Consider the following 27,615-nt stretch of genomic DNA (forward strand, 5'->3'; position numbering starts at 1 on the left):
TTGGATGCAGTTGGCTACGAAAAACAAATCCTTAAAATATATGCAAAGACAAGCATAAATATTTGATCCACAGAGTAATCTACATATGACAAATATAAGTGGTATATCGAAACTCTAAAAAAACCCCTACACCACATTTTTTTCTCCCTCCGGTTGTCTCAAAAAAAAAAAAAAAATCCTGATTTTTTTTTTTTTTTTTTTTACTTTGACCGTCTTTCCTTAGTCTTTCCGCTATATATTTGAAATAAATCAGCAAAAGGTGTATTGTTTTGTTCTCTTTTTTACTCTTCTTTGTTTTCTCTTTTAGTCTGTTCCGCTCTCCGGATGCTTTTAATGCACGTAGTAAAGCCAGTAAACTATGTTGAAGAAGGAAAACACGGTGGGGAAGATCATCCTCGACCACTTGTCGATGGAGTTGACGTCGGAGAGGTCCGGGATGTTGACCTTGAGCTGGGAAGCCCGTCTCCTGAGCCGGCTTTTCTTCTGGGTGGCGTGGCGCTCCAGGGCGCTGTGGCCGTAGTTTTGCCGAGCCATGGCCGCTCGGCGGTACTGAAGGGTGGAGCTGTCGTAGGCTAGCATGGTGTTACGCGGGTCACCCAGACCCCTGGACAGATCAGACGGACCCATCTCGTTCTTCATCTCAACCGTGGTCAGCCGGATATCATCGGCGGTCATCTGGAGAGAGGAGAAACATTGTAAGATCAGGTGCAATTAAAGAATCACGGTCACCAAATGGTGCATTATTGAAGAGCCCTCTATGCATTAAATTCGCAAAACCAGCATCTTTCTGAGATCTGTGGGTAGGATATTTTCAAAACATTTTTTTCATGCAACCGGAAACCGCCTTTAAAAATCACAGACCGCAGGGTAATGCTGTTTTTGCATGTGTTGAAATGATGCACAATGATGGATTTCATGAGCTAGATGTTGAAAAGAAGTGCACTGTCCCTTTAAGATCATGATGAATGCAGTACAACGAATCGTCAGCGATAGTTATACTGCACTCATGGTAAGCTGTGGAGTAGAAGCGTTCCAGGCAATAATATCCAGGATTATTTCCGAATTTCAACCATGGCATGGTTAAAATTCTGTCTGCGTATAAATCAGCCAAATAAATGCAAATAAAATAGGCAAAAACATGAAGGCAGAAGTCTAGATCAACAGGGAGGAGTCAGGTTGCGGAGATGGAGGTAAGGAAAGGCCGGGGCTTTCCACGAACCTTGCTTGCTTAAATTTTATTTTTCATTTTAAAGTTTCATTTTAAGCATTATTATATCTTAGGCTGCATAATAATCATCAAAATTGTCCTTTATAAACATTGCTAATGCAGTTTGCTAAGTGTTACTGTAACAAAGCGACAAATGTTGCACCTGGCTTGTGATACAACAATTTATCAGTATATATATATATATATATTTATATTCGGATAATTTTGATTTTATCAAGACTAACTAATGCCTTACCAGATTAAGGTTAGTTCCCCATTGTGTTGTTCACCTTGTTAATAGATTTTCTGCTTCGAACATTCATTAGGCTAAATAGTGTGTAACAGAAGTTTAATATCTCACATGCTTTAAATTTTATTACATCATATAGATTTATCAGCCACTTGGTTTTTATGTAGACAATAATCTTGGCTATTCAGATTTTACAGACCTTAATTTATGTTTATAAGTAATTACCCCAAAATCAAATTCAGTACTCTGAATGTCCCAAAAGTGAAGTCTCGTTCACACCAAGAATGATTAATGTACATATATCTATTGCATAACGATAATTTAGTTAGTGTCCACAGCAATGCATGATATCATTTGTTTATAATGATATATTAAAAATTACATGGATTCTGATTGGCGGCCAATGCTTTTATCGTTTCAACAATATCACTCTTCTGCAGTGTTGGGGAAAGTCTCTTTTAAAAGTAATGCATTACAGTATTGAGTTACTTAGTTACTTCTACGGAAAGTGATGCGTTACGTTTCCTTTATGTTACATTTTGTCACCTGGTCTGGGCTTGATTATTAGTTTTTTAAATAACAAAAAAATCTCAAAAGTGATGTGTTTGAAAAAGTAACTTGTTACCTGAAAAAGTAAACTGACTACGCAAATCACGTTACTTGAAATGCGTTACCCCCAACACTTTTCTTCTGTGTGGTTATCGTTATAGTTGTAGTGTGGACTGCCCTATATTCTCAGAAAATTTGAATGATTAAAACTTCTTAAAGTTATCCTCCGTGGTGTGAACGGTCCTTCAAACTAATAAGCATCCACTGCACAAAATGCTACGCTCGGCAATCAAACAGGAATGAGCGTCTGGGAAAAAGGCTCGGGTGCAAACAGTAACTGAAAAAAGGGCAGGACAACGTAATGGTGGAAATGATGATGGCTACCATCATTACTCTAAAGGAAGAACAACAGAAAGTCATCCAAAGAAATCATAAGAATCAAACAGAAAGAGCTTGGGTGTGTTTACTTCTGGTTGGTTATCGATGCAGAGCCATTGCATTTTTTTGTACCATTCAGTACCTTAAGTCTTTGATCGCCTAGTCCTAATGCTGCATCCTCCGCAAAGATCGGATCCCACATCGAGTCATACCCGTCAATTTCCCTCTGTTTCATTCTGGCATAGAGAGTATCGTCTCTCTGAACTACACTTCCCACCAACCACTGCAAGCATACAAAATCAGCACTGTTACAGAGGTCGGCCGCACTCGGAGAGAGACACAACTCTTTCAGTGAGATTAGAAGGAAAGTCCTAGAGGCTCCGCCAGCTAACAAAAGTCTGCGCCGATCTCCCGGATATTTCATCACATGTTTCTGAGGGTAAAAGCCCATTAGGTTGCGGTTGGTGAACAAGCTTATGCCAGTGGGAAAAATACAGCTATACATCTGGTGTTTTAACAATCCGACCCTAAAAGAAAACCGACCACCTTCTGACCAGAGGCCTTTGTCAACAAACCCTAAAGACGTGTGAGGTGTGTGTGTGTGGAAAGCTCAGCAGTACCTTGTTGGGGTCGGGTCTGAGTTTCTCATTGTTGGCCGTGGCGGCTTTTTCTGCCGCCTTCTTCTGCCGCTGTGGGCCTCTCCCGAAGAAGATGTAGTTGACAAAGGCATACTCCAGCAACGCCAGGAACACAAAGACAAAGCAGCCCATCAGGTACATGTCTATGGCTTTCACGTAGGGAATCTTGGGAAGCGTCTCTCGCAAGTGAGTATTAATGGTGGTCATGGTCAGCACGGTGGTGATACCTGGAGTTCAGAGAAAGCGTTCAGGCATAATTAAGTACAGCTCAAGTCAGTCGCAGCTTTATATAACAAGAGAAGTGAGACGTAATTATCCAGCAAGCGCTGAGTAGGAGCTGCCAACGAAGCAATTACAGAGGTTATTCATGTGTCATCTTCCAACTTCAAACCATTATGAAAACTCTGACAACAATCGACTTGAATACAATGCGCTAATGCAAATGCAAATCGGTGTGCCGCGAGCTACGGCGCTTCCAGAGAAAAGCATTGAGATATACCTGATGTGCTTTTCGATTTAAACGAAGCACCATTTCGGGTGGCACTCTTGAACAAAGTTGCATGACGAAACTTAATGCTTGAGTTTAGGGGTCTGTTCGCTTTCATGCAACTCGCCTCACAAAGTTCTTGTGGCATCAGTGGTACCTCAAAATTTGCAGCTTGTTGAGGCTATTTTTAAGCAAACCGATTGAAAATATTCACAAAACAAGCACAAAACGACCTCTTATGCTCGCCAAGGCTGCATTTATTTGCTCAAAAAAGCAGTAGAAAATATTATTATATTATTGTGAAATATTATTACAATTTAAAATATCTGTTTTCTATGTGAATTTATGGTAAAATGTAATTTATTTCTGTGATCAAAGCTGAATTTTCAGCATCATTACTCCAGTCTTAAGTGTCACATGATCCTTCAGAAATCATTCTGATATGATGATTTATTATAAATTTTGAAAACACTTGAGCTTCTTAATACTTTTGCGAAAACAAAGTGATACATTTTTCAGAATTCTTTGAAAAGTTCAAAAGAACATCGTTTATTTTAAATAGAATTTGTAACATTATAAATGTCTTTACTGTCCCTTTTGATCAACTTTATGCATCCTTGTTAAATTAAAGCATTGCTGTGATTTTCAAATGTATTATAAAAATAATCTTTTGAATGGTGCAACTATATTATAAAGTGTCAAATCTAGTTTTTCAATGGCTCACCTCTAACCCATCTGGCAAATTAGTCAAAGAACAATTCATAAGCATTTCTCCTATATTCCTAAATGTTTAATTTGTTCATCATCCTCATCGTCTCCATTTTGTCAAATTCACACATACATAGCAAACACGTTCAGTGTAGAATAAAGCAATAAGCCCCAAGAAGCCGTGGATTTACAGTGAATTTATAACAGCTAAGGGGTGTTGTTAGGCACGATGCGAAGTGGAGTTATAAAGCTGTTATAAATTCACTGTAAACCACAGCTTCACATGGCTAATTGCTTTTATAAAATGGTTATTCCATATACATAGTAAGGTTTCACAAAATAAAACAGAGCAAATAAAGTGTAGTGATATTAACAAAAACAGTATTCTTCCACCAAACAATGTAGTTCCTCAGAATCAGCTGTGGTTCCAACAAAGTGGTTGCCGAGCAACACACAAATGTAAACAAAGGTGTATGTCTGTAGAGTAATTTACAACAGCTTTGATCTTGGCTCAGCCAATCAGAATCAAGGACCGGAACTATCTGTTTTATAAACCTCAAGCAATTCATTCTGAAGCCACGTAGAGAAACCGAGACGTCAAGTCTGTAACAGAGCTGCTGTATTTCTGTTTAAACAATACAGCAAGGTTGAGACATGTGTTTCTTTGTCACATGCCCCTCACTGCAGACAGATTCATTCTGACAAGTTCACCCAAACACAAAAGGCCCGGCTCCCTATCATCAGTGATCTATTCTCCGCCGTCTCCACTGCAAGTATCAGCGTCAGAAGAAGTCATTTTGTCATAATGGCAGGAACATGGCCCTGGACATAAAACATGTCAGTGAAGAGCGACCGGAGGAAAGTTTGTCAGCTAAATCAGCAGTAATACATCAACGCAGATCAGCAGAGGCTACAGAGCACTCCTAATAGAGTTTGGAGCGGAGCACTGGCAGCGCCGTATTTTCACAGGAGTGAGGCAGATTTAAGACCCACTTGAGTCCAAGCATCATACAATTTCATTTGCAATTTGAGCCTCCTCTTTTGGAGCACAGGCAGGTACTGCCCAAGGGAAAGCACAACCACAATATCTAATTCCTCCCACGCAGCAATGAGAAAAACGTCTCATGATTGTCTCCTCTAGAGTTTCAGACGAGATGCTTTAAAAGCATTTTAAACTGCACTCTGATTTAAAAAAAAAAAAAAAAAAAAAAAAAACCAAAGTCTACCAAAAATCTCAAACATGAGTCATAATATGACAATATGAAAGAGCAACCGCTGAGCAATTCTCTTCTTGGGGAACAGATTGATTTTGCCAAGACATGTTCTTGAATCAACCCTTAGAAGACCTCAGAGGACGCTAACCCTCAAACAACGTATAAACCTAACAAATCTTGCTTAATCGCAACATGCACTATTTGTTTGAGATTAAGAATTCTGATTAAAAAGGTAAACAAACTTTACAGACATCTCCAACTATTTTCTTAGGGTTCAGATTGTTGTGCCATTATTGGCTATGCTTTCGTGCTGATGTTGAATGAATGAGGCATGGTTGCATGCTCTTCTGTTATTTACCTGCTCCTCAACAAGACATTGAACAAATGAACTCTTATATGAGTTGCTTTACATGTCATTCAGACTGCATCTGTCCTTGGCTGTAGAGCCCAAACCCTATGGCTTCAGTTAAAAGTCTGGCTAAGCGAGTCTTGTCACATCTTATGTACATGAGGACATCTGGGGGATGTAATCACGTTTCAGCAAATTCAATGAATCGATGAGCTGAAGCGCCAGCATTATAAGATATAACCCGTTTATCAAGCATTTGTTGAGATGAGAAAACCTGTTGAAAATCTTACACCTGCTGAATGAATGCATGTCTCCGTTTATTCTCTGCAACATCGTTGGCAGGAGACTCTGAACACCTGCAAAGCTCACCCTAATGCAGATTCTTGTTTCCTTGTATTTCCAGTGTCGAGCACAGGAACACCTCTACGGTCGAGGAGGAATATCCCATGGCCATATCTGACTATAAATGGAAGCTAAAATCAGATTTATATATAGAGTGCTGCAGGAATTAGTCCTAAAACTTAAAAAAGTTAGTTTGCATTTTTCAGACTTACACTTCCATTCTCGCAATATCAATGTTTTTCTTTTATGAGTAGTTACTGATTACGTGTAATCTGGATTACGTAAAATTCCAAACATTTAAGTACTTGTAATTAGATTATATTATGTTTTAAAATGCTCATAATCAGATTATGGGTTACATGATTGTATATTATTCACACAATGGAAGTAAATTATTCTTAATTTATTGATTCACCACATTTCTTATTTTTTTCCTTTCTAAACGACTCTACTACTTATATAAATGAGACTAACACAGGAAACTAAACATTCCTGATGCGTATCTCTGAAATACTAGGTCTTTATCATTTCAACCTTCACTGATTATTAATATTGGAAGTCTGGACAAAATATTTAAAACCTTGCTATATAATCTCATGCTTTCATGTTTATTAATGTTTGTTCGTCTAATGTCGGGATTCCCATGCAATTCATATTTTTATGATTTCAGTAATTAAGCTTTTCATGAACCCCAGTTTCAGAAACCCTGGTGTTTAATGATAATATGTTCTTTGTTTTTTGTTTTTTTCACATTCGAGTCATGTGATAAACACATTAGGTAAAAAGTAGTTTAAAAGTAATTAAAAAGTAGTCAGACCTAATATGTGTAATCCAGATTAAGTTACTAATTACAATTCATGTAATTTGTAATCCATAGCGGGCTACAATGTGTAAGTAATCTACTCAGCACTGGTTAGTTAAACGTCTGAAAAAAGGTCTGCGGTTAACATAAGCTAGAAACATTTTCAAGACTTATTCTACACCATCAGCAATACCCCCTTGTGATTTTATTAAGCTTTTACTCGTTCTGAGGTCGCCTGGGTCATTAAACACCATCACACCGAACTGGAAAACGTATCATCTCCCAGTTCACTTCCACTGCCTCGCCGTTTCAAACACAGGCTTTGAAACGCATTAAAAGTATTCATTGGTGACGATTATCTTGATGCACGAAATGTGTAAGAATCATAAACTTTTGAAGGTCACAGAGCTTTTTTTCCACGATGATCCAAAAGCCAACATGAAAATCCTATTGGGTTTTGTAGAGGGAACCAGGGTGATGTAAACTTCCAGGTAAACCTACAAAATGATGCCATCACTGCAGCACAATATAGGAGTGTTGCTCCAGGACCAACAAGGATGTTGATACAGAAACACATCTTGGCAAAATCACAGACACTGATGTATTACTCAACTGAAAGGCAAACAGAAAAGAGCCTGTAAAACAAGTACCGGAAATCACTCCTGAGCTGATCCCTGAGCACACTAAATAAAGACACGGTATAAAATGTTCCCCATAGACCCAACAAACCAACAATAACACACATCACATGATCAGATGTCCCACCTAAAGCCACACGGGCAGCAGAAGCATCGTAGTTGATCCAGAAGGATACCCAGGACAGGATGGTGATTAGGATCGAGGGCATGTAAGTCTGCAGGATGAAGTAACCGATGTTCCTCTTGAGTTTGAAGCTCAGAGACAGACGGGGATAAGAACCTGGTCCAAAAAAAGATAAAGAAGGACGGTTTCATTCATGTTTTCCAGTAACATCTAGTAATAAACATTTTGGAATTGCAGTAGTCGTACCATACAAAGTCTGGGGTGGTGTGTCAAATTTTAAATGTTTGTAAAAGAAGCATTTTCTGTTCACCGGGGCTGCATTTATTTGATAAAAAATGCAGTAAAAAAAGGTCAAATATTACTGGAATTCAAAATAACCGTTTTCTGTTTTAATATATTGTCAAATGTAATGATCAAAGCTGAATTTTCAGCATCATTACTCCAGTCTTCAGTGTCACATGATCTTCAGAAATCATTCTAATTTGCTGTTCAAGAAACATTTCTGTCATGTCGTGCTGCTTCATATTTTTGTGATGCATGATTTTTTAGGTTTCTTTGATAAGTAGAACATTTTATTTGAAATCTTTACACTCATGTAATGCATGTAATGCATCCTTTAATCAATTTAATGCAATAATGCATAATTTCTTAAAAAGAAAAACCTGGACTGACCATTATTAATAAACTGTTGCTTTTAGCATCAGTCTTTTTCTTGTATTGCAGAATGCCGATCATTTAATGCATTGGTCCATCTCTAGTAAACACACAGGCCACCTCAAATTTATATTTAGTGGCAGAACAGGTCACAATAATAAGCGGCGTGTCTGAGAGTGTGGGTAGAGTCAGACAGCCAGACTGTTCCTGTTATCTGTTCCTGAAAGGCAGACCAGTGATGATAATAAGACTGGAGAAAAACAAATTATGTGCACTTACTCACATGCTTACTCATCGCATACATCGCTTCAAGGTTTAGCAAAAGGACACTGTAACTATATATGCATGCAATAACGTCTGCACCACAGCACTTCAGCTTGTGATGTTCTTGTGTATCACCGTATATCAGCTTTCTGTGTGTATAATGGCTGTTGCACACAAAGCCTTTGAATGTAATTTATTGATTTTCCCTAATTCTTCTTTTTCCTCTTTTCTTAAATAGCTAACTGCTTCTACACATTCAGAAAGTCTTGCAGTTTTGTGGACGTTCACACAGAGACCAGTCATTATAATTAAACAGAAAATATACAACCACACAGACTTTGAGCACTGGGTTTACAAAAAACATTTCAGTTTCAAGAAGTGTTTTCTCAACATTACTGATGAGCACATTAAATTATGGGCTATTTAACCATGTATTTCTATGTCTTCGGAAACTTTCAAATGCACAAATGCACGTTATTTCTTATTTACATGTAACGCAGGAATTCCCATATTTCCCCCTCTTTCATCTAATATATTGAGATTTTAAGGTAATAATTCTTATGATTAATTAAGTAACACATTTGCATCTTCATGGTCCTCTAAAGTTGGTTAATGGTCAGATTTAGTATGATTTTTTTTGACTGTTATTTTAAAATGATTTATTTTAACTTTACATTTGTGTGATTTAATAAATTTTTACCTTTCTCAGCCTAAACTCAAACTCAGACAAACCCACTGCAGTTTCTAGATTGGGACCTTACAGTAATGTAATGTTTAATGCACTTGTAATTAATAACAATAAACAGAATATATTTTCTTTCTCTTTGTATTTTTATTTCCATATGGTACAATTTTATCCTATTTAAATCAATGTGATAAACGAGTAATCAAAAAGTAGTCTGATTATATTACCTAAAATGTATAATGTAATGGATTACGTTACTAACTACAATTTTTGTCATGCAATTTGGAATCCATAACAGATTATGTTAATGTAATCTACACAGCTCTGATAAAAATTCAAATAATTCAGGCTGAGACCCATCCATTTTATATCAGCTTTACTTTTGTTTGTAACAGAAGTCTTGAATAATCATATCTTTTGGTTTGTGTCCTTCAAGTGTGAAAAAAACTGAAATATCTTTTTCATTTGTAAAATTATTTTTTCATTAGATAATCATGTAAAAAATGTGATATAATATTCTGGTCCTACCGCCCACCCCTAGATCAAACATTACTTCTGACTCATGGTCCCAATTGTACAACACACACAAAGAGAATAAACTCAACCTGTGGAGAAAACCACGTTCTTGGAGATGAGTTTGTAGTCCACGATGGAGAACTGAGGCAGCTCGATCCTCTCCACCCCAGAAACGGCTCCGTTTCCCCCTCGCCAGTAAAACTCGATATCATCTGTGGTGTAGCCATCTGGAGGATCCAAACACACGTGTGTTATAACAAATATGAGGACAACCGAGGAACAGCAGCAGAACATGAGCTCTGCACAAAGACTGACTTTGTGTCTTACTTCCTTCTGCATCCAAGCTTTATGAGACTTTAAACAAAGAGAGAGTTGATCCTCATCATCCTCAGGCTGTCCATTTAAATATTGTATATTAGAAAGTGTTATAAAAAAATTGTTTTATATTAATAAATGGGGTTAGGTTTGTTTTCAACCCTGTTACCAATATTAATGACATGTCTAAATATAGTTGAATTTTTTAGACAAACTTATACCATTAAAAATAAACAAAACAAACTAAAAACGATGCAAACGTGGGTAACAGGGTTGTAGATATCACATTTAAATAACATATATCTCTAAATTACATCAATCAATAGCAAGCTGGGACCAAAAGTTTTTTTGTTTGTTTTTTTTATATATTTCCCAAAAATTAAAGATACAAATTTATTCAAAAAACTATTTTCCTTCAATATTTTGGGTAACAGGGTTGAAGGTTAAGACTGACAAATGCAATCAACAAGAAAGCATTTTTTGAAGCATGTGATACAAATTATGTTACTTTGATCATGCAATAACCAGTGTTACTTTAGTATCATTGAAATACTATTATAGTTTTTATAAATATTTTTAATCTGTTTATATATACAGGTCCTTCTCAAAAAATTAGCATATTGTGAAAAAGTTCATTATTTTCGATAATGTAATGATAAAAATTAAACTTTCATATATTTTAGATTCATTGCACACCAACTGAAATATTTCAGGTCTTTTATTGTTTTAATACTGATGATTTTGGCATACAGCTCATGAAAACCCAAAATTTCCTATCTCAAAAAATTAGCATATTTCATCCGACCAATAAAAGAAAAGTGTTTTTAATACAAAAAAAGTCAACCTTCAAATAATTATGTTCAGTTATGCACTCAATACTTGGTCGGGAATCCTTTTGCAGAAATGACTGCTTTAAGCGGCGTGGCATGGAGGCAATCAGCCTGTGGCACTGCTGAGGTGTTATGAGGCCCAGGATGCTTCGATAGCGGCCTTAAGCTCATCCAGAGTGTTGGGTCTTGCGTCTCTCAACTTTCTCTTCACAATATCCCACAGATTCTCTATGGGGTTCAGGTCAGGAGAGTTGGCAGGCCAATTGCGCACAGTAATACCATGGTCAGTAAACCATTTACCAGTGGTTTTGGCACTGTGAGCAGGTGCCAGGTCGTGCTGAAAAACGAAATCTTCATCGCCATAAAGCTTTTCAGCAGATGGAAGCATGAAGTGCTCCAAAAATCTCCTGATAGCTAGCTGCATTGACCCTGCCCTTGATAAAACACAGTGGACCAACACCAGCAGCTGACATGGCACCCCAGACCATCACTGACTGTGGGTACTTGACACTGGACTTCAGGCATTTTGGCATTTCCTTCTCCCCAGTCTTCCTCCAGACTCTGGCACCTTGATTTCAGAATGACATGCAAAATTTTCATCCGAAAAAAGTACTTTGGACCACTGAGCAACAGTCCAGTGCTGCTTCTCTGTAGCCCAGGTCAGGCACTTCTGCCCCTGTTTCTGGTTCAAAAGCACACGCCTGTGCACGTGGCTCTGGATGTTTCTACTCCAGACTCAGTCCACTGCTTCCGCAGGTCCCCCAAGGTCTGGAATCGGTTCTTCTCCACAATCTTCCTCAGGGTCCGGTCACCTCTTCTCATTGTGCAGCGTTTTTTTGCCACACTTTTTCCTTCCCACAAACTTCCCACTGAGGTGCCTTGATACAGCACTCTGGGAACAGCCTATTCATTCAGAAAAATTTCTTTCTGTGTCTTAACCCTCTCGCTTGAGGGTTGTCAATGATGGCCTTCTGGGTTAACCTCTTACCCATGATTGCGGTTTTGAGTAATGAACCAGGCTGGGGGGTTTTAAAAAGCCTCAGGAATCTTTTGCAGGTGTTTAGAGTTAATTAGTTTGATTCAGATGATTAGGTTAATAGCTCGTTTAGAGAACCTTTTCATGATATGCAAATTTTTTTGAGATAGGAATTTTTGGGTTTCATGAGCTTGGGTATGCCAAAATCATCAGTATTAAAACAGTAAAAGACCTGAAATATTTCAGTTGGTGTGCAATGAATCTAAAATATATGAAAGTTTAATTTTTTATCATTACATTATTGAAAATAATGAACTTTTTCACAATATGCTAATTTTTTGAGAAGGACCTGTATATATATATATATATATATATATATTTTATATATATATATATTTATATATATATATAAATATATATATATAATTTTTTTTTTTTTTTTTTCAAAATAAAAAAAAATGTTTGTTTGTCTCAAAAACGTTGATCATCATCCTCAGGTTGTCCATTTAAATATTGCATATTAGTAAATATTATAAGAAATTTGTTTTATATTAAATAATGGGGTTAGATTTGTTTTCAACCCTGTTACCGATATTTGTGATATGTCTAAATACAATTTAAAACATTTTAGAAATAGATAGACAAACCTTATACCATTAAAAAATAAACAAAACAAACTAAAAATGATGCAAACATGGTAAACAGGGTTGTAAATATCATTCAAATTACATATTACATCTCTAAATTACATCAATAAATAGCTAGCTGGGAACAAAAGTTTTGTTGTTGTTGTTATATTTCCCAAAAAATAAAGATAAATATTTATGCAATGTTTTTTTTCCCCTACAATATTTTTGGGTAACAGGGTTGAAGGTTAAGACTGACAAACGCAATCAACAAGAAAAAATGTATAAGGTTGTTTATGTGAAAATTTGGTTATGTGATACAAATTATGTTACTTTGATCATGCAATAACCAGTGTTGCTTCAGTATAAAATAAAAACAAAGTTTTTATAAAAAATATAATAATCTTTTTATATTTATATATATATATATATATATATATATATATATATATATATATATATATATATATATATATATATATAAACCTTATTAAAAGCAAAAACAACTATACACTCTTAAAAATAAAGGTGCTTAATGATGCCACAGAAGAGCCTTTTTTTCTGAATGGTTCCATAAAGAAACTTTAACATCTGAAGAACCTTTCTGTTTCACAAAAAAAAAAAAAGGTTCTTTGTGATGGTTCTTTAAAGAACCTTTGACTGAATGGTTTTTTGTGGAACCAGAAATGGTTCTTCTATGGCATCGCTGTGAAGCACCTTTTAAGCACCTTTATTTTTAAGAGTGTAACATGATATATATCGTTATCATGATATAAAATTACTCATATCCTGATATGTGACCCTGGAGCACAAAAGCAGTCGCTGGAGTATATTTGTAGCAATAGCCAACAATACATTGTATGCGTCAAAATTAACGATGTTTCTTTTATGCCTAAAATAGGGCTGTCAAATGATTAATCACGATTAATCACATCCAAAATAAAAGTTTTGTTTACATAATATATGTGTGTATACTGTGTATATTTATTATGTATATATAAATACACACACATGCATGTATATATTTAGAAGAAGAAATATGTTATGTTTATATATTAAATATATTTATATATAATATAAAAATATAAGAATATAAATATATAAATGTATATACATGTAAATATTTTCTAAATATATAATTTATGTGTGTGTATTTATATATACATTATAAATATACCCTGTACACATACATATATTATGTAAACAAAACTTTTATTTTGGATGTGATTAATCGTGATTAATCATTTGACAGCCCTAGCCTAAAATCATTAGGATATTAAGTAAAGATCATGTTCCTTAATTTTTGATTAGTAATATGCATTGCTAAGAACTTACTTTAAAATTTATTTTCTCAATATTTAGATATTTTTGTATCCTCAGATTCCAGATTTTCAAATAGTTGTATCTCGGCCAAATATTGTCCGATCCTAACAAACCATACATCAATGGAAAGATTATTTATATTATGATGCATATATCTTATGACTGGTTATCTTATGGTCACTATGTGTTTTATATGTGTTTTAAATACTTTACATAAACCAACGGGCAACCAAATTGCATGGTATTCATGGAAAGTGCAGTATAAATATTGACGGTGACATTTAGATTTCAAAACAAGTGATCATTAAGTGATGTAAAGGGACAGCTGGTTATGAAACAGACACACATCCACATCAGTGAAGGAATCTGTGTTTTCTTGTTCTCCGTCCTCGCTGAGGTTCCTTCTCTATCTGCACCAGTTTGTCTGCATGCTACTTATAATGAGAACCAGTGACCTATTTAGTGTTTTAAATAATTAACGACGAGCTTCTGATTTCTTCATATTCAAGGGAGTTATCTCTGCATGACTTGGCAACCAGGTACAGACTTAAAAAGGCCAGCAAAGCTGTAGGCCTTATAAAGCATTAATGCAGCGACAAAGATAACAAACACGCCTTTCTCCTTCAGTTTAATGGGCCAGAGAGCAACGTGATGTAAATACGACAAGAGCTCGAGCCATGTGACAGTCATAAGATGTGTCTGGTGTGGTTGCGTCGTGTTCACCCCACTGTCTCAAAAGGCTTTTAAATAGCAAGAGACGAAAGCGAGAAAAGCATGAGAGTGAGAGAGAGCTGAGGACTCTAGAGAAAACTGCTGCTGGACTGGGAAGGACTGGTGTTTCACTTTCCATTAAATCTATTATCTCTGTGCCACCGCGTCTGATTCTGTCAATTGACTGGTTGATTACTGACAACAGATCACATCACTTTACTGCGACCGCTACATTATTCCCTCGGGCCTTGAGAGAAACCAGAAAAAAAAAAAGGAATCCACATCAGAGGTGAGCGACTCGAGCGCGGAGCTTCTGCTTCTGAATCGTGGCCATTAAAAATGTATCAAGAATCAAGTTGATCAGGGAAAAGAAGGCTTTGGCTTGTGTCTCATTAACTCACGTGAAACACCACACAAAACACTTCTGCACAGATACGCAGACGAGAAATTACGGGAAAACATGCAATTGTGAGCGTGAAAGGGTACAGACACGGGAAAAGAAACGTGAGTGTGAGAGAGTAGGTGAAAGAAAGCTGGGTTGCCAGGTGTTCTCCAGTTGGATTCGATTTAAATTCAAATTTTTAAAAATGCATTCCATTTTCATTAGCAACATGAGACACTTTTAGAATTTTATTAATGATCAATGTTTGAAATTATACCTAGAGAAATTTGTATTAAATGTATATAAATTATCCATTTATATATATATATATTTATATTATATAATTTATTTAATTGTGGAAATTAGATTAATTGTGTTGGCCATAGTATATACAATATACCACACACACACACACACACACACACACACACACACACACACACATATATATATATATATATATATATATATATATTAATTTGCATATTTTGTCAAAACTTGGTAACACTTTACAATACGGTTCATTAGTTAACTACATTAGTTAACATGAACTAATAATTAACAATAGTTCTTCAGCATTTATTAATCTTAGTTAATGTTAATTTCAACATTTACTAATGGATGATTAAAATCAACAGTTGTGCTCAATAGTTAATGCACTGTGAATGAGCATGAACTAATGATGAACGACTGTATTCTCATTAACTAACATTAAGAACTATTAATAAATACTGTAATAAATGTACTGTTCATTGTTCATTCATCTTAGTTAATACATTAACTAACATTAACTAATGAACCGTATTGTAAAGTGTTACCAAACTATTGATGTAATAATTTATGTTTTGACTAATGAAAACTCTCTCTTATTTCAACATAGGTTTAATGCAACATCCTGTGGGGCGTGTGGCCCAGTGTTGCCAAGTCTTCAGTTTTCCCGCAGAACTGAACTACTATTATAAAGTTGTTGTGAACTGATTTTTAGTTTTTATTTTTTTTTTAGAATCTGATTTTGAAGAAATTTTTGTTAGCCAATTTCTTCAAGTTTTTGGCTGTGATTGGTCTAGTTTTGAGAAGCATTTGGGCTGGTTTTGTTACGCAGACCTGGCAACCCTGATGGTTTTTTTTTTTCCCTTAAATTTAGAATTTTGTGACACCTTTAAGAAAACAAAACAAAACAAAACAAAACAAAACAATAAAAGTTTTATTTTAATATCACTGGGATGCCATTATAGTTTTTGTTAATATTTTGAGTTTATTTTAATGTTAGATACATTTTTTTGTTTATTTTGTCATTTTTCATTAGTTGTTATTTGTTTTAGTATATCAAGGTCTGACTTTTTATCTACAGTAGCAATTTCAAGAATAGAAAAAGCAACTAATTGCAAATGCGAAACACTGCTTTAGCAATGTGATGAAATAAAATAGTAGCAATTTCAAGAAGCGAAAACGCTTTTTATGGTTTTAGTTTTAGTTGACTACAATAACCCTGAGAGGGAATGAGTAGAAGAAGGGAAACCAGCCAGAAATGAAGGGCAGGAGCGAGAGAAGGAGGCAGAAGGAGAAAACAGCGCAGTGTATTGGTAGCTGAAGGAAGTCAGGCCTGACCCTCAGTGTTTCTGTGCTGCTTAACGCTTCTGGCAACTTAATGATGAAACAGAGCCTGTGCCGGAGCATCACATCACAGCGCTGTAATCCAGCACTCCAGGGACAAAGATAAAACACTGAGAAGACCTCGCATTCTTCTCCTGTGTCTTTCATTTTTCATTACAAGAAAAATTGCGTTACACACAATTACAGGCAATAATGACAAAATAGAAAGCCCATTCATCTTGATAAAGAGGGCGATGATTAGCTGTTGTTATGGCTGTAAATGCATAATTTAACACTGCTGTCATGCTGAAAAACAGATCATCAGACGGAGAAACATATAACCCATAATCGCTTGAGCCTATGTTCAAAATATTGGTTCTGTAATATCGGGTTTCTACAGAACAGACTCCGAAAACACAATTAAAGCACTGTGTGTTCAACAAGCAACAAGAGGGTTCACAGGTGGAGAGACTTTCTTAAAGCACTGCTTACATTCATTATTCAGCTCTTTACTGAACAGCCATTCACTCTTAAATGCAAAATGTGCAGCATTTTAGTTACAGTGTAACATAAACATGAAATTACATTTGTGACCATATTATTATTTTATTATTATTATTATTAATGCTATTATATTTATGGGACAAATCTAAAAAAAATAGAAACAAAAAATAAAAAAATAATTTATAATAATAAAAAATTTAAAAAACAAAAAAAATACATATTTTATTTTTTTAAATAATATGTTCAGTATTTTATGATTTAAAAAACAAAATAAAGTAATAGTAAAATAAAAAATAATTCTCCATATACAGTTTATAGTAAATAATAATAATAATAATTATCATATTATTATTATTGATTGTTAAATAATGGCATCATCATCATTGTTATTATTACTATTTTATTTTGGGCAGTTTTTATTTATAAAAAACAAAAATTTTAAAACAACAAGGTTTATACAACACAATATTAAATAATTAATATATAATTTTATAAATATTATATTGTTTTTAATAATATTTCTCAATAATGTTTTAATAAAACAAAATAAAAATCATTATGCATTCTGTAAATAACAACATCATCAACAACAACAACAATAATAACTATTACATATTTCATAATAATATATATACAACAATATAAATGTTCTATTCGGGATTATGCATAAACAACAAGAATAATAATAAATATTATGATTACTATTACCAATATTTATTTTAAAGTATTTTCCCGACCAGTTAAGTAATTTAATTCATAATCATCATAATCATAGTATTATTTTGGGGGTGGAAAGATTTATAAAATTATTGATTTAACATATTATATTGTTTTTAAATAATATTTCTGTCAGAATAAAAACAAAATAAAAATCATTATGCATCTGAAAATACACAACATACAGTTATAGTAAACATATAAGCATAATATCATCATCATCATCATCATCATCATTATTATCAACAACAATAAATTTATTACATATAAAAAACAACATCATCATCATCATCATTATTATCAATACTATTATATTTGTGGCATATATAAAAAAAATATTAAAAAACAACAAAATATTATATCAATTATTATTTTATTACATATTATATTGATTTTTAATAATATTTTTCAATAATGTTTTAATAAAACAAAATAAAAATCATTATGCATTCTGAAAATAACAACAACATCAACAACAACAACAATAATAATAAATATTACATATTCCATAATAATATACGTTTTATAAATTATTATTCTTACTATTACATATTTTATTTTTTAAATAATATGTTCAGTATTTTATGATTTAAAAAACAAAATAAAGTAAAATAAAAATCATTCTCCATACAGTTATAGTAAATAATAATAATAATAATTATTATTATCATCAACAACAATAATAATAACCATCAACGAACAAAACAAAAATACAATAATCATTACAAAAAAAACATTACATATTTTGTATTTTATTGCTTTTATTATTCACTCCATAATATGATTTATTATTGCTTTTATTATTCATAATAATAATACATAAAAAAATTAAATAACATTATGAATTTCTATTTTATTGCTTTTATTATTCATAATAATAATACATGTAATAATTAAATAATGTTATGCTTTTATAAAAACAATAATAATAATAATAATATATTTTTTTTATTTACAAATCTGGTTATCAGTTCAATATAAAAAAAACAATTATTAGAAATATCTGTCCTAAAAATGCTATAATTTGACCTCTAGACAGATGGTGTGAATCTGAGAATCACTCACAGCTCTCGATCTCCAGCGTGCAGTTCTGCTCGTCCAGCGGGTATCGCCTCAGGTCCATCATACAGGCCGCGGTGGTGGTGATCCTGCAGCAGAGCAGACACAGAGCACTGTGGAGGTTACTGATTACTATATTCCTGTTGCTCAAACAGTAGAGAACACCATCAGCAAGGGTCTGATTCCCAGGAAACGCATCAACATGAACTGTACACCTTCAATGCAAAGCAAGCTGCTTTTGATGAAAGTGTTAAACTTGAAATGATCTTGAGTGGACAACCAAGATTATTACCTGAAAACCTGAAAACTCTGTCCTGTGGGTCTGACCCAGCTGCATAGACTTCATAAAACTTAATGCAGCCATGCCTCTTTAATAAAACATAAAACAACTAGATTTATAAAACAATTAAGAGAATCTAAAAGAACTGCTTATCTTTATTAATTCAGAACACAACTCAATTCAAAATCCTTTTACTTGAATTATCCAACAGATATGAGTGCAACTTCACTTCTTTTTCTTTTCTTTTCTTTTTTTCTTTTCTTTTCTTTTCTTTTCTTTTCCAGTTTCTACGTGAACCAAACTGTCTGTAAAAATGACACTAAAAAAAAAAAAAAATAATAATAATTTATGTTTTTACTTTTTGGAAGAAGACTCTTATACTCAGAAATACAGTAAAAAGAGTAAAACTGTGAAATATAATATTTAAAATAACAGTTTTCTATGTAAATCTTTGTTAAACTGTACTTTATTCCTGTGATGTGCAGCTGTATTTTCAGCATCATTACTCCAGTCTTCAGTGTCACATGATCTTCAGAAATCATGCTAATATGATGATCTGCTGCTCAAGAAACATTTCTGATTATTATCAATGTTGAAAACAGTTGTGCTGCACAATATTTTTGTGGAAACCGAGATACATATCTTATTTATATATTAAAAATCCTAAATTAAAAATAACTTATATTTAATAAATAACTTATTATATATTGAAGTGTTATATAAGTGGAATTTTAATAAATCATTGTATATTTCTACTTGATTTCGTGAATTAGCATCAGTCAAATTCCATCATGATTATTTAGTTAACATTAAAAAGTCATGGACCTGTAACTAACTTTGTAACTTTGCAGCGCTTATTAAACTGGTTTCAATTTTTGCAGTTTTCACCGTATGCATGAGAACAATGCTCATCTTTTGTGGTCAGTAAGTTTGTCTTTTGTGAAATAAATTAATACATTTATTCTGCAAGGATGCATTAAACATCAACTGTGACAGTAAATACATTTATTATGTTACCAAAAAAACTGATTTGATGTAAAGCAGCGATTAAACTTGCGCTTTAGATTTTTGTGGGTTGCATTTTTTCCGTATACAGTTCTGGCTCGTCAGCAATCCTCATCTCTCTCTTTGTTCCCGGTCATAAATCAGCATGCCAAAAACATCAATACTCCCGAGGTTCCCCTCTGCACCGTCCCACAATCACAATTCCACAGGAAGCACTGGAAGAACTGGGAGCTCTGGGAAATCAGGAAATTAGGCCAAGATGGCAGAGGTAAAAATAACAGGCTATTAATAGGTCGCTACATCATCAGCAAAAGTCTCAGTGTGTTTGGGTGTCTAAGAGATGGATAGATGAGAGAGTTGTTGGAAAGCTGAGGAGAGTTCGAGGTGGAGCTGGTGTCTCTCGATTCCTCCATTCATCAAGAACGCATAAAATTGATCAAAAGTGAGAGTAAAGACATTTCTAATGTTACAAAAGATTTCTGTTTCAGATAAATGCTGTTCTTTTGAACTTTCTATTCATCTGTGAATCCTAAAAAAAATTAAATCTATCACGGTTTCCACAAAAATATTGTGCAGCACAACTGTTTTCAACATTAATAATAATCAGAAATGTTTCTTGAGCAACAAATCATCATATTAGAATGATTTCTGAAGATCATGTGACACTGAAGACTGCAGTAATGATGCTGAAAATACAGCTGCGCATCACAGAAATAAATTACTGTTTAAAATACATTCACAGAGAAAAATGTTATTTTTAAATTGTAATAATATTTCACTGTTTTTACTGTAGTGTTGATCAAAAATGCAGCCTTGGTGAGCAGAAGAGCCTTCTTTCAAACACACACACACACACACACACACACACACACATATATATATAATATATATATATATATATATATATATATATATATATATATATATATATATATATATTATTATTATTATTATTATAAATAATATATAATATCATATATATTCTGTTTGAAGAAAATATATAATAACATGCCATTTCTGTTTGAAGTTTTAATGCTTTTGAATTAAAACTTGTAATAATTAATGTTATTTCATAAATTATTTTAGTCTAGTTGTGGACTTGCTTCATACAATTATAATAGCTGCCACTAGACTTTTCCTTGAAGCACACATTATATCTGACAGCCAAAAGAATTATTATGATATAAAGGACAAAAAATAAATAAATAAACATATTAAAGCAATGACATTACAACCTGGATGTGTTTTTTTCATCAGAGTGGGCTAATATGATCTCTTTGTCAGGTGTTATAATCGCCCCCAACCATTGCAAACACTCTGATTCCTATTAAATATGATGTTATGATCTAGTTTTTCTCATTATAAGTTATTTATTGCCAAAGACACATTTAGTTTACTAAAAGACGATAGGTATGTTTGTAGCAGTCTGTGAGTTAGGAAGAAAAACGTAAAAAAGATTTTGCCCCAGTCTCTCTATTTCTCTGCTCTCCGTCTCACTCTGACCTGCTGCTTACTGCTTGATTTGTATCCGCTTGAAGAGGGCTTGGCTCAATATATTAAGAGCAGAAGGAAGCTAGGCCTGACCCTCACCGGTTTAGTGGCGCTTAACGCCTCTGGCAGCTTGTATCAGCTTGAAAAGGGTCTGAGGAATAAAAGTCGGAGCTGTTTACTCGCTAGTGTTGCGAGACTGCTACTTCCCTGCATTGAAACCCACCAACACAGAGATCTTCTCATCCCCATGCATTCAAGAGCGTTCTTTTTGCCAGCACACTAGACTTCATCTAGCCATCCATCACTGGCGGGCCGCAGCGCTACGGTTTCCCCGCGCACCGCACAGGTTCATGTAAGGGTTGGGTACAGACCCCAAGGCAGCATGTGTACCTTTATTCCAAACGACCTTGTTTACTAAGGCTTGCGCTGCAACACACCACGCAGGGGTCTGACTAAATTACATTATGAGGGTGGCGAGAGGACGAGCTGAAAACACAGCAGCCAAAATGGTAGTCCTGAACTGGATCAAAGATTTCACACACTTAAATAGATTGTGATTTTTTTTTTTTAACCCTCTCGTGTTGGTTGGTCATTCTTGACAGAAAAATTTGACAATTTTTTCATCATCAGAATGGTATGAAACTTAGTAAAGGTTTTGGCACTTGCTTTGTGAACACACACACACACACACACACACACACACACACACACACACACACACACACACACACACACACAAGAATCAGGGACATTGGAAATGATTGGGACGCAAATCTCAACTAGTGGAAATGTTTGGTACTGCATCCAAACAAAATTTTACTGGAAGCTCATTTTTTGAGATATCAACCTCAAATTTGGAACACAACTTCCTTAGATGCATGGAATTGACTTTCATGCAGGTTGAATAAAATTTTATTTGGAAAATATATATTTTATATAAAATTATACAATTTTTGTGCATTTTTTATAATAAACTGATATAACTAAGTTTCACTTTTTATTTTTTTTTCACTTCAACAAGTATCTGTATAATAATAAATATAAATTAGTTCCATAAATTCCACTAAAAATACAAAACATTAAATAAAAATCAAGCTAAAATATAGTACATTTATTTCATTTTTGACCATCATGCGAACAAATGGTGAAAAATGGTCTCTATATGAAAACTGGCTTGGTGAGATCATCAGATCTGGAAAGTCATTTGAATGGGCATACATATAATGTGCACATACGGACTAGGAATGTACATCAAGAAAGTGTTTCTGAAAAGCATAGCATTAAAAGCACCAAGGTCATGGGTTTTGATTCCCAGGAAATTGAACTTATAAAATGTGTACTTTGAAAGGAATATAAATTGCTTTGGACAAAAGTGATCAAAAATGAAAATGAAATCAATGTGCACATACACACAAGGAATGTGCATTTAAAAAGTGTAAAGCATAGCATTAAAAACACCAAGGTCATTTGTTCAGTTTCCATGGAAGGCATGAACTGATATAATGTTATACACATTATATCAGTTCATGCCTTCCATGGAAACTGCTTGCTTTGGATTAAAGCGTGTGCCAAATGTAAAAAAAAAAAGTATATATTGAAATCAAGCCAATTTAGAGTTCATGTTGAATTTAACCAGCAAAGATGTGTTTTTAAAAACATAAATTTGCAGAATTAAAAAAAAAATCAGAGGCAGAGAAAGGATGTGTCACATAAAGATCAGAGCATTTACTTTTATATTCCTTTAATATAAATATATATATTTTTTGTCATCCTGCTAAGCCACAATTAACAGTATCAGACTTGAATGTGTGAGAGAAGGACATGGTATTGAATTTTGCCACCACTTCAGAATTTTCCTTGCAGTGATGCCTCTCCTATCTGAGTTTTCCTGTTGCCGCTGTTATATTTACCTACCTTTACACAGATAGATAGCACAGGAATGTGTGATTATTATACAAAATACAATAATGCCAGCTATAAATAGAAGTTGTCCTATTCTGCCCGTAGACATCTTTAAGTCGCTGAAAAAAAAAAAAAAACACCAGCCAATGCACTATCACCTCCATATAATAAGCAACCTTTTCTGTAAATGAGAATTAATGATCATGTCTCGGTTTTATTTGCGTGGCTCATCCACTGTAAATGAGAAGGTAAACAGAAGACCTCTTCTTCTCTCAGTCACTATGTCTAGTAATTTAGATTAGCTTAAGTCTATTATTTCCTAAATTAGTCAGCTGCATTTAGACAGAAGTGGCCCTAACTGTGCTGTGACGCTTCTTAATTGGGTCTAGTACATAGCCTTGCTGAACACCTCATAACGTATGCTTACCAAGCTATGCTGTGTGCTAAAATGCTTTGAATGTGACACATCACAAAACAATAAGCTGATTACTGCTTAAACTATATGTGAAATGTTGGTTTAATTCAGACAGATGATATTTTGTTTACATTTAAACAAAGTAGTCTCAGCCTTTTTTTATACACATTGCACACAAAAGCAGAAGGGACTTTTTTGATCCGGCAAGTTTGATCTGATTGACTGAATTCACACATATTTCAGGAGTGAAGGCATTCAGGTTTTCTATCAGTCCATATGGGAAAAAGTAGTGTTTAAAAAGTACTACACTACTGAAAAAAAGGAAAGAAAAAGAAAAACATGGTTATTTTAGTTCAACCACAAATTAACCATGTTTTTGCTACTCTAACCATAGACTACACTACAATAACCATAGTTTAACCATGTTAATCATGTTAACCATCTGTAGTAAAACTGTGGTTATACAAATTGTAATCAATCTGACAAAAAAGGAAAAAAAACATGGTTACTTAACCATGGATAATTTTTGTAAGGGTATGGTCGACACAATGCATTTTTTAAGAAAGAACTACCATTATGAAAGTTAACCATGGTTTTATTATAGTAAAAGTGTAGTAACCATGTTTTGTTTTTGTTTGTTTGTTTGTTTTTGGAGATCGATTACCATTTGTATAGCCACAGTTTTACTACAAATAATATGGTTAAACTATGGTTTGTGTAGTAAAACCATGGTTAATTTATGGTTACATGGTTTAACGACAATAACCACGTTTTTTATGGTAGTACAACCAAGGTGAATTTTCATAAGTGTTATCACTGGATTGAATGATACATAATTGTTGTTTGAAGCATTTATTAGCAAATAAAATATATCAAAAAAATAAATGTGTGTGACTTTGCATGTCAGTCTGACAGTCCTTTGTTTAAGTGGTTGACTCTTGTCCAGATTAAGTAGCAATATGAATCAGTTACTTTAGAGTTGATTTTAGAGTACTCAAAGTCAACATGCACGCTATGCATCAAAGAAAGTTCCTTGTATCTTTAAAAGCTCCAACCATTGAAATTTGAATTTGAAACTAAATGAATATGAAAATGTCTTTGGTATATTAATAGAAAATGTGTTGACATTAGTCCATTAAAAAAATGACAACACAGACTGCTAAGCCATGATTCACTTCTTGTATAATGACTCAGAAATTGTATTTAAGCCTGTGTATTTTCATCTCCTGGCCAGCGTCCGTGTTATTGGTTGAAGTCTTTTAGAAGCAAAATAATCAGATCTACCTGTCTGTGCTAAATTGTCAGACTGGGCTCTCACAGGCAGCTATAGAAGAGCGCTGTTATTTTCTTCTTCTCCTGGTAATTGAGGAACTTGCTTTGGCAGGCTTAGTGGAGCAGGGCACCCAAGGAACACGGACAACACACCCCCACTCACTGCAAACACACAGATTTTCAAACCCAGAAAGCCCATCTTCCAACACTCTTTAATGTCAAACTGCAACAGAGCACAGATTTGCACTAAATTTCAGATGTCACGAAAGAGAACGCTCTATTACTGGCTCCTAAACACATGCACACACACACACACACACATGCACTGTCTCACATGCAAAGGTCTCCATTGACAAAGTAGCACGATGGCAGTCCCGAAAGCAATGTTCTGCGGGCCAGGTCACGGCACTCTCACACATTCCCATCAATGTTTCATCATGTGCATTTAGAGTTTCTGCACACAGTTTCCCCTTTTGGGTTACATAAAAATAGCTTATGTAATTGGGCACTTACATAATGAAGCGTTATAAATTATATTTATTGATTTCGGTCGCCTTAATAACAGTGAATTATCTGCTGCAATGCAGATTTTTAATTTTTAAGCACTCTTCTGATAAGGACACCGCTGTCAGGCTGGGGAACGGCAAGCACAATGCGCAGCTTTGGAATTAGCAACAACAATTTCATCCCTTCTAAACATAGACAGCGATGTTGAGTCATTTACACCGGCATAATGCATCAGCAGCCAGGGAAAATAAAAACAGGCCTCTGAGCACGTCGTGAACGATGTGTATGTGGGTGGTTTGCAAATAGTTAGCACGGACAGAATGATGAGAGGAGACAAACGTGATTACGGGTCGATAAGGACAATGATAATGACCTCACAGGACGTACCTTAATCCGTAGAGCACAGTGCCGTCGGGATGCAGGCGTATCATTCGGTTCTTGACTGTCACTCCGTGAACGAAGGATTTCTTATCGTTGAGGAAGTAGGTGTCGGGCACCCACAGCTGGTCAGCCACGCGGTTATCCAAGGTTAGATTCAGAGGGATCTCCGTGTACGACAAGCGCTTGTCTCGCCAAGCCTGCTGGAAATACATGGTGAGGGTGTAGTCCTAAAAATAAGAGGAACGTTTGAAGAAGATGAGATCATGAAGGCTACTGAGAAAATACAGCATTCAAAAGTATCTCTCTTTGTTCTCTCTCTGTATTTCCCACAACTCTAGCACTCTCTATTCTAATTCTATTCTTTAAAAAAAAAAAACTTGTCTCTTTTAGACTGGCACTCTATTCGTTTACTAACTGCTTGTTTTCTGCTTGCTTATGTTTACACCAATATTTAATATTAATAAGACTGATGTTAATATTTAAACTACACTGTGATTAATATTTAAGTATTTAATATTAACATTTAAAACCAGACTGTAAAAAGTGGTAACCTGTGAGCATTACTTTAAGGAGCTTTTTCCACCTGATATATACTTTGAATATGTTGAGGTCTTTTTTATGTATTTGAAAGAAATGTCTGTTCACTAAGAATGCGTTTATTTGATTAGAAATACAGAAAAACAGTAACATTCTAAAATGTTATTTTACTATAAAATAACTATTTTCTCTATATTTTAAAAAATATTTTAACATGATCATTTGCTGTTTAAGAGTTATAATATTTCTTATTATAATCAATGTTGAAAGCAGTTGTGCTGCTTAATATTTTTGTGGAAACTGCTACATTCGTTTTTCAGTATTCTTTAAATAAACAAACATTTTGTAACATTATGGTCACTTTTGATCAATTTCACACATCCCTGCAGATTAATAAATTAAATTTAAAATGTAAAAATATCAATTTAAATTTAAATGATAACTTAAATTATTTAAATTAAAATATAAAAGCATTTATTTGAATTAATTCATTAATTTAGATGTTACTACATGAAGCAAGTCATGTTTATTTAATCAATTTTAGTCCCAAGTCACATGATCAAATCTCATCAAGCTTATAAAATAAGAACTAATAATACAGTACCAAGAACATATATTGTCTCTTTGATTAGTTACTACTAACTCTTATAGAGCTGCTTTTATTAACACTCGCCATCTTTCAGATCATTAGTCAACAAATCCTCGTTAAACACTGCAGGTGGTGGCAGGCTCACAGATGCACCTTTTAATTTAACCCAGCTGAGTGCTCACTAAAAACCTCCTCGCTCACAAATCACTCTGTGTTTCGAGTCATTACAAGTGCATTTCGATTCAGATGTGACCACAAGTGATGATGTCCGGGTGTGAGATGTTTGATCTGTAATTAGCCCATCCGTTTCCAGGAGCTGCGCTCGTGATAGGCTGTTACTGTCCCACTGGCAGGCTAATCAACCAATCACAGTGAAGCATCCGCTGATGTCATTG

At 34.3% G+C, this 27,615-nt stretch overlaps 1 protein-coding gene across 2 annotated transcripts; it reads right to left on the reverse strand.

Moving 5' to 3' along the window:
* Window positions 1–225: 225 nt before the first annotated feature.
* Window positions 226–26,691, reverse strand: LOC109073781 (gamma-aminobutyric acid receptor subunit beta-2-like). 2 transcript variants are annotated; one of them, XM_042738670.1, is made up of 7 exons: window positions 26,101–26,691; window positions 18,848–18,930; window positions 9,895–10,032; window positions 7,690–7,842; window positions 3,005–3,249; window positions 2,527–2,667; window positions 226–675 (listed from the first exon to the last, which is right to left on the reverse strand). In XM_042738670.1, exons 1-7 carry the CDS (start codon window positions 26,304–26,306, stop codon window positions 331–333), a joined length of 1,311 nt encoding a protein of 436 aa, XP_042594604.1. In that variant the 5' UTR covers window positions 26,307–26,691; the 3' UTR covers window positions 226–330. The 2 variants fall into 2 exon arrangements, with proteins under 2 accessions (XP_042594604.1, XP_042594605.1); XM_042738671.1 differs by lacking the exon at window positions 2,527–2,667 and having other exon boundaries at window positions 26,101–26,681.
* Between the last annotated feature and the right edge of the window lie 924 nt (window positions 26,692–27,615).

The sequence above is a fragment of the Cyprinus carpio genome, chromosome B14 (assembly GCF_018340385.1).
Source record: "Cyprinus carpio isolate SPL01 chromosome B14, ASM1834038v1, whole genome shotgun sequence".
Classification (NCBI taxonomy): domain Eukaryota; kingdom Metazoa; phylum Chordata; class Actinopteri; order Cypriniformes; family Cyprinidae; genus Cyprinus; species Cyprinus carpio.

Excerpts from the sequence above, each read along its gene's own strand:
- LOC109073781 (XM_042738670.1), bottom strand. The coding sequence starts at position 26,306 with ATGTATTTCCAGCAGGCTTGGCGAGACAAGCGCTTGTCGTACACGGAG. Across the intron at positions 10,033-18,847 it reads CACGCTGGAGATCGAGAGCT|ATGGCTACACCACAGATGAT; the intron begins GTGAGTGATTCT and ends TGGATCCTCCAG. Across the intron at positions 3,250-7,689 it reads TGCTGCCCGTGTGGCTTTAG|GTATCACCACCGTGCTGACC; the intron begins GTGGGACATCTG and ends TCTGAACTCCAG.